Genomic DNA, 11,950 nt, shown 5'->3' with positions numbered 1-11,950 from the left:
GGGCTGAGCAGCTCCCGGCGGTGGCATTCGCTCCCCTCCATCCTTGGGGCTCGCCTAACCCCTGGGAATGGCAATACGAATGATACGGGAGTTTAATCCCCATCAGGACAAACAAAATAAAATCCACATCCACCGCCCACGCTGCTCCCTGCCTGCCACCACAGGGCCCGGCTGCGGGTGCAAGCAGCACCCACGGGGACCCGGAGCGATGCTGGAGAGGGGGAGAATCCTGCGTCCGCACCCGGCCTGCCAAACGCAGCCCTCTGAAGGTGTTTGTACCCTGGGAGACAAGCCTTGGGGCTGTGAAGGCTCTTAGGGAATCACAGAATCGCCCAGGTTGGAAGAGACCTTTCAGATCATCGAGTCCAACCATCAACCCAACCCTGCCAAGGCCACCACTACCCCATGGCCCTCAGCACCACGTCTGCCCGGCTTTTCAACCCCTCCAGGGATGGCGACTCCACCACTGCCCTGGGCAGCCTCTTCCAATGCTTCACAACCCTTTCTGGGAAGGAATTTTGGCCTGGACCTGCCTCTCTCTGTCCCACACAAACACAGGATTGTGCCCAAGACCTGGGTTAAGCCTGGCTTTGCTCCAGCCGCCTCAGGGACAAGCTGGGACACTTCACCCTCACGGCTCTAGTGCCCAGTTCCCCCAGATTTCCCCCAAAACCCTACAGCAGGGTCAGGGCTCTGCCTCCCCTGGCAGGAGCGGTAGGAAGAGGGACCTCAACAGGAAGGTCCGCAGGGAGAGGGCAGGGACCGACACCTAAGTCTGTCCTCTGCAAACTCCTGGCTGCCCGAGGCACCCAGCAGCACTTTTTCTCCTTCCCAAACATTTTTCGCAGAAGAAAACACAACCCCAGAACCAGAAGTGATGTGGGACAACGACAACGCCTTTTGATGATGCATCAGGAGCAGACATTCGAAAGCCCAGACCTCTCCAGACAGCAGCAAGCGGGTGAATGCTCACCCCGCCGGCACCCCACGAGCTGCCAGCTCTTCTCAAGCAGCTTCACTCTCGCTCGAGCCTTCCTCCCCAAGGAGCTGCCACCATCAGGGGCAAGAATCTGGAGCTACGGCACTCAAAAGCCGAAGGCTACATTCAAACAGGCTGTCCACTTCAACCTGGACAAGGAGCTCTAATGATTAGAGACACAATTAAAATGAATTATAAAGTGCTTTCCCCGTGCCTTACCGCACGTGGGACGGGCATAAAAATGAGACAGAAGAAAATACTCTCATTTAAACCACGTTATATACGTTGTCATTGAAACCCCATTCTCTTCTGCTAAACCACATTATAAGGCTAAGGGAAATCAACAGGTTTTTGTTGTTTTTTTTTTTAAACACCACGATTTCAGTAACGCAGAACTTTTATTAACAAGTTTAAAAAATACTGTGACAAAACAGTAAGGTTTCAAAGATCTGAATGCAGACTTGAAGCACGACGATGGGACACCAGCGAAACTGCCCCATGCCTGAAGGGAAGCACGTGTAAAGCCACTGCTGGTGTGAAATTTTCGGGAAAGGTCAGTGTTTGTGCTTTGGGGGGGGTTAATGCAGCCCACACGAGGGCACGGGTTGCTGCTGGCAGTAACTAAACCTCACCTCTGTCCCTCAGCCCCTTCCAGCTTCTAACCTGAAGTCCTTTCCTGGCTGCAGTAAGCAGGGCACAGATTATTCCCGCTTGCTCCCCTCTTTTTGAGGTGCACTGGATACAAGCAGGGTGCTGATCCATAGGGCATTGCCCCCGAAGCACCGGGATCCTGAAGGTTTAATATAGTTTCCGATTCCAATTGTGAGACGTTTCCTGCAGCTCTGGAGTTCTGTGGCACCAACCGCAGAGATCGGCGCCCGCGCAAGCAAGCAGCACAGCGCTGAGGGAAGATTACCTGCGACAAGACATCCAAAAGCCTCGAGGAATCGTCGTTCTTGAGATTCAAACTGGGCCAGCGCTGCTGAAGGAGCGGAAGGCTTTGTGCAAGGCCACGCGGCGAAACAGGTCTGAGTGAGCTGCCGCTGTCTCCGCTAGGGATGCGGGAGCATCCGCTGGCAGACAGAAGGGGACGGATCAATGGGGAAAGGAACGTATCGCCAGCATAAAACTATTTGCTTCTCATTCTTCCCTTGTCCCCGAGGAGTTTTTCCACTCTCCCTCGCCATACAGTTTTTCTTCTCATAACCCTTCTCTCTCCTTCCTAACCCTTCGCCCCCTGCAGCGCTCCCATGGGATTTGATGGCTGCAGAGAGTGCCGAGCCTTAAGCAACACCCAGTGCTGGAGGGTGAGGACAGGACTGCGGGAGCCTCAGCCACCTAGTTGCCCTCTGAGCTCAGAAGACGGTGAAAATTGTGAGGAAAGGCAGAGCTTCACCTCTAAAGGGATGGCTAGCACAAGGAAAGGAGAGGGGGGACTGTTGATACATAGAATCACAGAATCATAGAATTGTTTTGGTTGGAAGAGACCTTTGAGATCATCAAGTCCAACCATTAACCCAGCTCTGACAAACGCATCACTACCCCATGGCCCTCAGCACCACGTCTGCCCGGCTTTTCAATCCCTCCAGGGATGGCGACTCCACCACTGCCCTGGGCAGCCTCTTCCAATGCTTCACAACCCTTTCCAGGAGGAAATTGTTCCCAATATCCATCCTAAACCTCCCCTGGCGCAACTTGAGGCTGTTTCCTCTTGTGCCATGGCCTGTTCCTTGGGAGAAGAGCCCGACCCCCCCTGGCTACCTCCTCCTTTCAGGGAGCTGTAGAGAGCGAGAAGGTCTCCCCTCAGCCTCCTCTTCTCCAGGCTGAACACCCCCAGCTCCCTCAGCCGCTCCTCACCAGACTTGTGCTCCAGACCAGTACACGACTCCTCCTCCAGCCTAACTGCAAGCCAAGGTGCTCGCAGAGCAGGCCTGAGACCGTGACTGATGGCAGAGCGAAGAGATCCTCAGTCCCAGCTGCTCTGTTCACAGCTCCATCTAGCTGCACATCGCTCCACCCGCTCCGCAGCCCAGCCCAGCCCGCCCTGAGCGGGACACGGCACGGCTGGAAACACAGGAAGACGGGCAACCGATTCCTCAGCCCACTTTGACCTTTGTGGTAGTCAGAAAACAGCGCAGACCCAGGACTGAGCTGTGTCACGGCGTTAGGGCACAAGACACAGCACCGGGGCCAGCCTTTGCCGTACCAGGAGGAGGGAGCGGTACCAGTACAGAGCAGGGGGTGCCAGGGAAAGATTTTCAGGCAGGGATCGTTGTTAGGAGTATTTAGATCTTTGTTACGAGTATTTTACAGTATCCCCAACCCTTTCTAAAGGGTCATAAAACCTCACCCCGTCTCTCTCTGCCGTTGCACTGCAGGACGTGCCGGCACCGCTCATGCTGCAGCGGGGGCAACTAGGGCCTGGCCGCACAATGCGAGACACCCCAGCACCGGGCCTCGATTAATCATTTCTCTAATTGCATTGAGAGAGAGAGAGAGAGATTCCTGATGCCAAAAAGATTGTGTCTTATTTGCTTACAACTAGCCCCCGCGCTATGGAAAGATCACGGGGCTGGGTGCCAGGTTTTCAAGGATGGGAAACGAGTCCAAGGCCGTAAGTTGACGGGAACAAACTATAGCTGCGATTGAGGCTGACAGCGTCCGGGTTTCTGGCCGCACCGGCTGGCCAGGCTCTCCCACATGCGCGGAGTGCACAGGCTTGTGAAAACAGCATCCTGATCCTGCTGGGACCGTCCCGGAGTCTACACTCCAAGGAACTGCAAACTTGGAGCGCGCAGCCCCTCTGTCTGAAGTGACCCAAGCTCGCGCTCACACCTTCCCTTTCTCAGCCCCATCGTATTTCCCCTCCCTCCAGCCACCCCGTCTTGCCAGTATTGCAAGAGGTCGGTGCTTTTGTGCTAGGGGATGAGTTACACCTGCTTCAAGACCCAGCACCAATTGCACACAACCCCTTCTATAACCTTTTCTCCCTCAGAAATACGACTGCTTGCTCCCTTCTGTCCCCAAAGTCACCTAGAAAGAAGCCATGCCCACCTGCAGACCACGACATGGTCTTCCCAGCCCACACCCCCAGACAGACCCCCGCATTGTCCACTTACGTGTGCAGGAAATCACAACTTTAGTGGGGAGGCTGCAACAGGGATCTCCGTAAACCAGCCTCACGTTGAAGGGAAAGGTCTTGCTTTCAGTTGACACGTTGTAGTTAAAGACCAGCAAGTTACACAAGGAGTTCCTCTGCAAAGCTCCTTTTATCTGGCCCGAAAAGTGTTCCTGGAGGGACGGAGATACAAAAGCTAGGAAGGGAGACATCCGTGTAGCTCTCGGAGGACCCGGTGGGCCCACCTGCACCGGTGGGCCCGGTGCAGCGCGCCCACCCTCCCTACCAGCCCGGCATGCCTATATGCTCTGAGGTGGCTGTACATCGAACAAGCCTTGTCTGGGAAAGACTTAAATAAATAAAAGCTGATGCACACCCTTACGCCACGTCCTCCGGCAGCTTTTTACAAGATCGCAGCTATTTCAGCTCAGGCACCTCTGGAGGGGAGGACAGCTTTGCGTTTGGCAGTAAACTTTAAAACGAGCACGACATTCAAGTACGTGACAATCGATGAAACAGGCAACTGTGTTTAGAGTCACACGATAATTCGTGAAGTTCTAAAAGCCAGAACTGTGAGTCCTCCACATAAAGAAAACTGCCTAGATTTTCTCCAGCACCTTAGAAACTCGTAACACTTGTTACATCAAAGGGAAAAGGACGGGTGACCAGCACGGCTGTGGCCAGTGGTACCTGTAACTGGTCTGCCTGGTATCTCCTCCCCACGTAAGCGTTCAGGTGGTCGGACAGGACAGACAAGAAGCGCCTGATGTCCGTCTGCAAGTACTTCTTGGCAATCTGCTGCAGGGGAATGAAGATGGGGATGGAGTGACGGTAAATCTGCACTTCTGGCTTGGTGAGCAGGTCCAGGTGGTAGGAATCCAAGTAGGTGCCCTCGTAAGCCGTGCTGATGCAGAAACACACTCCCCGCTTGCTCAGCTTCCCACTGATCCCTTGGGGGCGGAGAGAGAGAGGGTTTACTCAGCGCTACTGAACTCATCACCGCAGAGCAGCTTTGCGAGGCAACACAGACCGCAAGAGGGGCTGGCTCCCCTTACTAAGCTCAGGGAGCTCCCCAGGAGGATTAAAGACTTGCAGGAGTTCAGGGACATAAAACACAGCAGCTTTTTAATACGGGACCTCTAACGACCAAGCAGCTGAAATTCCCAATAACTGAGTTATGGTGCCAATTTCAAACACAGCCCTGGCTCCAGCGCGACAGGGAGAAGAGGGTGCCCTGGCTGGAGGAAGGCAGCGACTCACTGCCCCAAGGAAAGGGGCAGGAGAGCTCACGGGTGGGCTCAGCCCACTCGCACCGAGCAAAACTCACATCCTCGCGCTGTCCAGAACACAGAGCAAAGGGCACTCTCCTTGGAAACAAGATTTTTTTTTAAAAAGCTGAGGAACAGATGAAAAGAGGGTGCTGACCCCGCAAGCTTGCTTGTAAGGCCCAGATCACTGGATATTTAACGGCCTAATTCACAAAGATTTCACTCATAGTGTAGTTACATGTTTTCCAGAATCTAGACCTTAATTTAAATGATACAGTTCAGTAAATAATAATTCCTGGAACATCCCAGAGGCCTCCTGTGAAAGGCAAGGTTACTCTAAAGGCTCCAAGCACAACAGCAGCAACGTTAACAGGGAAGTTACACTTCACATCAGGCTCATTTTCCAAAATTTAGCACCCCAGAAATGCAGCCATTGGCAGAACGCACCCGAATCTCGAGACATTACCTGTGAGGTAGAAGATCTGCAGCATGGCCTTAAGGCTCTTTATCTTCCACTCTAAAACAGCTCGAGCACTGGGCTGGGCTGGATTCGACACAGCTCCTTCTTTCCCAAGTTGCTACAACAGCCAGAAGAGAAAAGAGGTCAGAAGGCGCGGACACAAACATCTCACCTACAGGGAACGCAGTCAGGCTACAGAGAAATAACAACTTGGTTCTGAGATGAGGGAGACGGCATTTCAAGCAGAAGCGGGGAGAAAGGAAGAAGAAAAGGGGAGAAAAACTCAAGAGAAGAGTTCAGAAATGTCCGCACGACCTCCAAGCAAGTAGATCCAGCAGTTCTGGACTACATGGCACTGAAAACAGGGCACAGCAGGATTCTACGTCACTTAAAAAGGGGAAATAAAAAAATAATAATTTACTCCATCTGAATAAACTCAATAAATCCACCCTCTGCGAGCAGGAGCACACCAAAGCTCACTGCCAGATCTCTGCTGCAAGCCCTTTCTCACCTCCTTTTGCTGCAGGTCCACTTTAGCCCGCAGCTTATCCCTCTGGAGCCTCAGTTCCTGCACTCTCGCTTTCAGCCTGGCCAGCTTCTCTTCTTGCTGCTCCATTTCCTCTTGCTTCACGGCTGCCTCATAAGCCCGCGCCTCGAGCAATTCCAGGTGAGCAAACACCCCTGCGAGGAAAAGCACGACACGCTCAAAAATCCAGGCTGTGATTATTAGTGGTCTGCAATGCAGTACCCACGACAAAGCAGGTCCAGTGCGGATACGTAGAGGAACCACTGGCAACAGCTTTTCCAAGGGGCAGAGGACAGGCAAACATCCGGCAAACAGGCTTTTGGGAATTTTAAATAGTGAAGCCAAGTGCCAGCAGACCCTAAACACTGCCCCACGCCAGCTAGCTAAGCTCCTGAAAAGCAGAATGAGCTAGCAAACACACCAGTCCCGATCCCAAGAGATCTGCAATTCCCAGTTTTACTTCTAACCCAGTACAAAGAGCAGTGAAGTGATTTTGCTGAAGCCTAAATTGACTGAGAGTGACTCAAGGCACAACTCAGTAAGCCAGGGGGCCACATCTGGCCTCAAGCATTTTAAGGTTTGCTCCTGCAGAAGGACACACTTCACACTTGGATATCCCACACACTGCAGCCCAGACAGCTCACCGTTTGGTGAATACACTTTCTCTTCGTCCATCTTCCCTCGCCACTCTCCTGGAAGTGGGAAGGCAGGTGCCAGCCCTCCCTGGCCAGGCTCCGTCCCTTGGGAAGTGGCAACGTTGGGGCAGAGAGAGCTCTTCCTCAGGGAACCTTCCTCCTCCTCCTGCAGCTGCAACGGGAATCCAAGAAGTGCTGAGGGCAGGTCTAACACACAGGCTAGCCCCATGCAGGGACAATCCGATGGGTGAAATGACACATTAATGAACCTCATGAGGTTCAACAAGGCCAAGCACAAAGTCCTGCACCAGGATCAGTGAGATGGAGAGCAGCCCTGAGGAGAAGGACTTGGGGGTGCTGGTGGGTGAGAAGCTCCACAGGAGCCGGCACCGTGCGCCGGCAGCCCAGAACCCCCCCGCAGCCTGGGCTGCATCCCCAGCAGCGTGGGCAGCAGGGCGAGGGGGGGATTCTGCCCCTCTGCTGCGCTCGGGGGAGACCCCCCTGCAGTGCTGCCTCCAGCGCTGGGGCCTCGGCACAGGAGAGACACGGAGCTGTTGGAGCGGGGCCAGAGGAGGCCCCGGAGATGCTGGGAGGGCTGGAGCCCCTCTGCTGGGAGGACAGGCTGAGAGAGCTGGGGGGGTTCAGCCTGGAGAAGAGAAGGCTCCGCGGAGACCTTCCAGCCCCTGCCAGTCCCTCAAGGGGCTCCAGGAAAGCTGGGGAGGGACTCTGGAGCAGGGAGGGGAGCCGTGGGATGAGGGGGAAGGGTTTTACACTGGAAGAGGGGAGATTGAGATGAGATATTGGGAAGAAATCCTTTGGTGTGAGGGTGGTGAGCCCCTGGCCCAGGTTGCCCAGAGAAGCTGTGGCTGCCCCATCCCTGGAGGGATTCAAGGCCAGGTTGGCCGGGGCTTGGAGCGACCTGGTCTGGTGGGAGGTGTCCCTGCCCAGGGCAGGGGGTGGCACTGGCTGGGCTTTAAGGTCCCTTCCCACCCAGACCATGATATGATTCTGTGATTCTAACCCACCGTTTCCTATAACCCACCGTTTCACACCAGCCCCACAAGGAAACCCCCCAGGAGCCCAGGCACAGACAGGATTCACTGGCCTCCGCCAATCGGCCGAGCCCGAAGAGCCGCTACAGCCCCAGGGGGTGGCAGGGAGGCACCGGGGGGTCCCAGGCCTCTCCCCACAGGGCCGGGCCGGGCACCGCCGAAGGGGACGGGGATGAGGCGGGAGCTGGGCAGCCAGGCCCTCCGCTGCAGGGGGACTGAGGGTACCCCGCCGTGGGGGACTGGGACGAGGGGCCCGAACCCCCCCCAGGCCCGGTTCCCCAACGGCCCCGCACTCACCATGGCAAGCGGCGCTCAAACTGCGCGCCTCAGCACCGCCGGAAGGACGTCACCTCCCTGGACGCCATTTCCCCCTATTTTCCGTACAACAAAATGGCGGCGGCGCTGCCTCCCTCACTCCCCCCCACACCCCTCACCCCGCTGCCGGCATGCGCCTCCCGGCAGGCTGTGCGGCAGCATGGCGGCGCCCGGAGCGGCGGCGGCGGGGCTGGTGCAGTACGTGGTGCTGCGGGGGGACCTGGCCCGGTCGTGGCCGCTGGGCGCGGCGGTGGCTCAGGCTTGCCACGCCGCCCTGGCCGCCGTTCATGCGCACCGCCAGCACCCGGACACTAGCGCCTACCTGGAGCAGGGCGGCGCCATGCGCACCGTCGTGCTGGAGGTGCGCGGGGCACGCCGGGAACCGCGGGGCACGCCGGGAGCGCGGCGGGGAGCGGGAGCGCGGCGGGGAGCGGGAGGGCGGGCGGCGGCCATTTTGGTCAGAGCCCTGAGGGGGCGGCGGGGCTGTGGGGGCACCCCGGGCCTGGCGGGGAGCGGAGGCCTGGCCGTAACTCGCCTTTCCCCGGCCCCGCCTGCCCTCACGTTCCCGGGGAGTGAGCTACGGCCTAAGCTGCCCCCGAGGGCCGCTGGTCAGAGAGGGTGCGAGGCCTCCGGGCCCAGAGGCGCCGTTACTGCCTGTAACCATCCAGGGCCGCGGCAGCCCTGGTGATCGCCCCCCACTTCGTGAGGGGGTGATCGGGGAAGCCCCTGTGTCGGCGCGGGGTGGGGCAGAGCCGTTTGCCTTAGCATGCTGAGCCAGGCAAGCCGTCCAGGGGAAAAAAAAAAAAAAATGCGTCTTTGAACGTTTGCAACCTGTGTTACCTGAAAAAACTCAGTTCCTCCATCCAGTGCTTGCAGCCAGGGCCTTCAAGTAACAAAATGCCTTTTAGGTATGATACAAAGTACAGGGATTGCTCATCCTAATATCTGCTTGCTGGCAGCTGGCCACCTCCCTGTTCTGGCCACTGTCCTCAGCAGGAGCCGCCTTGCTTTGCCTCTTCCCCCCAGCACCGCCTCGCCCCCCGGCCCTCACAGCGCGCTTTGTCTCTCCCCAGGCTCCGGACGAAGCCGCCCTGACGTCGCTGGCGGAGACCCTGAAGCAGCACAGCATCGACCACCAAGTGTGGACTGAGCAGCCCGAGAACGTGGCCACCTGCCTGGCGCTCAGGCCCTACCCCAAGGACCAAGTGCACCAGCACCTGAAGAAATTTAAATTGCTGAAGTGACTGGGCACAGGCAGCTCCTCCTGGGCCAGAGGCGAGCTCTCCCCGAGGCAGGCGGCAGGAGGAGGGCTGCTGTGTCTCGGGAGCGCTGTGCTAACTCCCAGCAGCAGGTAGTCTTCTCCTTGCGTGGCGATAGCAGTTACACAGTGTAAAACGGCTCTTTGTTGGGGAGGATTAAATGTTACTCTGTGCAGAATGCGCCCGTGTGGTCTGTTAACCTGCTGTCTGCATGCAGTCAGCGCGCGGGGAGGTCTTTCCCCCGCCAGCGCAGGCGAACTTTCAGATTCTGCCACACTTTAAATTGTCTCCGGTGCTTGTTAGGGGTGACCTTTCCCTCGGGCGGCCCTTTGAGTGTCCCTGTCTGTCCGTCCATCCCAACGGCCGCTTTCCCCATGCTCCAGCTCCACAAGCCGGCCCTGGTTGCAGATTTGTCACTGGTTCCGCTGCCGGTGTGACCACGTTCCCAGCGCCTCTCCCACCTCCACCCTCGCTCCGTGGCTGCGGAACCACGCCGGATCGCTTTTTCCTCCCGCACCAGCGCAGCCGGTTTGTCCATGATTGTATTTGCGCTGAACCGCCTGACAAAACCCAGCGGCGAACAGCAGACGGCAGCATCGGCCGGCAAGCCGGCACTTGCTGCAGCCCTCGTTCTGCAGTAAAAATGTTTGAAATGAGGCACTTAGTTAAAAAAGAAAGTGCGTTGTCAGCTAGAAGTGCGTGTGCCCCACCTCTACCCGTCCTGGTTGTGCTGTTAATGCCACTGTCGCCCCCTGCCCCCCCTAAATTTCCCCTTTTCCAGAGCTGAAGGTGAGCACTGAGCAGCTTTCAAGCCGTTTCTCTCGCCGCTTTCCACCCCGAGCAGCATTTGCCGCTGCCCCCGATCCGCACCGTGCTCTGGCACTAAATTTGGTGACTAATAACCACACGTGCACTCTGTATATATTTTCTCTCCAGCGCTTTGTGATTTAAACCACCGTTTTTGCCACCGAGCTCCGCGCACCGGCTGATTTCCAGCTCCCCAGCGTGAGGAACCGCAGCGACAGGGGGGTTCCCGGTGCCAGGACGGAGTGACCCCCGGCTGCCCCACACCTCCACCCCCGTCGGCACAGAAACAACGAAACATTAGCTGGCAATTCCGGTTCTTTTTTTCTTTTTTTTTTTTTTTGGTTGGTTTTTTTGTTTGTTTGTGTCATCTTTAACTCTTGCAAATGTCAATCAACAAAGCTACACGTTTTTCCACACACCAGCGCGATTTTTTTTAGAGAGGGAAAAAAAATAAAAATCCCCCACAGCCGCCACCCACCCCCCCATAAAAGTCAGCAGTGAATATTAAAAGCGACCCCCAACTAAAAGAGAAGAAAACAAATTTATACAGAGCTCAGAGCTATTTACAGTGACAGGCTTGAGGGGAAAAAAAAAATAAGCTATCTCCCAACAGAGAAGTCAATTATTATTATTATTTTATTATTATTATTTTAAATAGTTTAAGCTACCTCAGCTGTTAAACACAATCAAAGCAGAAAGAACCGACTGCTTAATTTTATTTAATATTTAATCAGAAAATTTTATCTACAATAATTGACAGACCCCCTCCCCCCATCCTTCCCCCTAAAAATTATTGCAGTTTTTTCCCCAAACTGTTCTTGTCTTTTTTTTTTTTTTTTGTCTTTTTGTCTTTTTTTTCCTCCTCCTTTTGTAATATACACATTGTAGTCCCCCTCCCCGTTTCGCTCGGAGGCCTGAAACCAGCATAAAACATGGAAAAAATGGTGGGTCAAAATACTCTGGTTTGTTTTTTTGTTTTTTCTTTTTTTTTTTTCTTTAAAACCAACAAACTCACAATTGCTAGAAAAAGCTGATTGTACGCACAAGCGGGCTGGGGCGGAGGGGAGAGAAGGGGTTTTGTTTAAGCGTGAATAAAAAAACGGCTTTTTCCCACAGAAGTCCAGCGCCGATCCCCTTCCATGCCCTGCGCCGAGACGTGATCAGTGACAGATCCAGCTGAAACTGAGATTGCTCTTCCTCCTCCTCCTCCTCCTCCTGCCGCCGCCACAGTCCTCCAGCTGCCTTCTCCCCCTCCCCACCTCCCCGAGAAACCTTCCTCCAGGTTAAGAAGCCAGCAAAATGATTACAAAAATAAGAATCATCTGTAAGTTTGGCTCGAGAAACCAACTGTCCCGCCTCAGCGCTTTGCCGACATCCAACGCTTTTTTTTTTAAAAAAAAAAAAAAAAAAAAGGGAAAAAAAAGGAGGGAAAAAAAACGAAGGGGGAAAAAAAGGGGAGGGGAAAAAAGGGGGGGGAAGGGGAAAAAAAGTGAGGAGAAAAGGGAAAAAAGGGGGGAAAAACCCAACCCTC

General features: G+C 55.3%; 2 protein-coding genes across 5 annotated transcripts; one reads left to right on the top strand and one right to left on the bottom strand.

Moving 5' to 3' along the window:
- Positions 1-1,358: 1,358 nt before the first annotated feature.
- On the bottom strand, positions 1,359-8,475 carry CENPO (centromere protein O). The gene is made up of 7 exons (XM_054193790.1): positions 8,336-8,475; positions 6,996-7,158; positions 6,337-6,506; positions 5,832-5,943; positions 4,788-5,047; positions 4,099-4,270; positions 1,359-2,052 (listed from the first exon to the last, which is right to left on the bottom strand). The coding sequence occupies exons 1-7, from the start codon at positions 8,336-8,338 to the stop codon at positions 1,943-1,945; spliced, it is 990 nt and encodes a 329-aa protein (XP_054049765.1). The 5' UTR covers positions 8,339-8,475; the 3' UTR covers positions 1,359-1,942.
- A 31-nt stretch (positions 8,476-8,506) lies between these two features.
- Positions 8,507-11,740, top strand: PTRHD1 (peptidyl-tRNA hydrolase domain containing 1). Of its 4 annotated transcripts, XR_008465196.1 has the most exons (4): positions 8,507-8,714; positions 9,427-9,704; positions 10,549-10,732; positions 11,536-11,740. XR_008465196.1 is itself a non-coding variant. In XM_054193791.1 (2 exons), exons 1-2 carry the CDS (start codon positions 8,514-8,516, stop codon positions 9,595-9,597), a joined length of 372 nt encoding a protein of 123 aa, XP_054049766.1. In that variant the 5' UTR covers positions 8,507-8,513; the 3' UTR covers positions 9,598-9,790. The 4 variants fall into 4 exon arrangements, 1 of the variants encoding a protein (XP_054049766.1); XR_008465197.1 differs by lacking the exon at positions 10,549-10,732; XM_054193791.1 differs by lacking the exons at positions 10,549-10,732; positions 11,536-11,740 and having other exon boundaries at positions 9,427-9,790.
- Positions 11,741-11,950: the final 210 nt, after the last annotated feature.

The sequence above is a fragment of the Rissa tridactyla genome, chromosome 3 (genome assembly GCF_028500815.1).
Source record: "Rissa tridactyla isolate bRisTri1 chromosome 3, bRisTri1.patW.cur.20221130, whole genome shotgun sequence".
NCBI lineage: Eukaryota > Metazoa > Chordata > Aves > Charadriiformes > Laridae > Rissa > Rissa tridactyla.
The sequence above is the reverse complement of the archived record's forward strand: the minus strand, read 5'-3'. Positions and strand labels throughout refer to the sequence as shown.

Bases quoted from the DNA above. Each gene is read 5' to 3' on its own strand.
- CENPO (XM_054193790.1), bottom strand. The intron at 6,507-6,995 runs GTGAGCTGTCTG...TTTTCCTCGCAG, and splicing joins GAAAGTGTATTCACCAAACG to GGGTGTTTGCTCACCTGGAA. The intron at 4,271-4,787 runs GTACCACTGGCC...CCGTCCCTCCAG, and splicing joins ACCAGGCAGACCAGTTACAG to GAACACTTTTCGGGCCAGAT.
- PTRHD1 (XM_054193791.1), top strand. From the start codon at position 8,514: ATGGCGGCGCCCGGAGCGGCGGCGGCGGGGCTGGTGCAGTACGTGGTG. The intron at 8,715-9,426 runs GTGCGCGGGGCA...GTCTCTCCCCAG, and splicing joins TGCGCACCGTCGTGCTGGAG to GCTCCGGACGAAGCCGCCCT.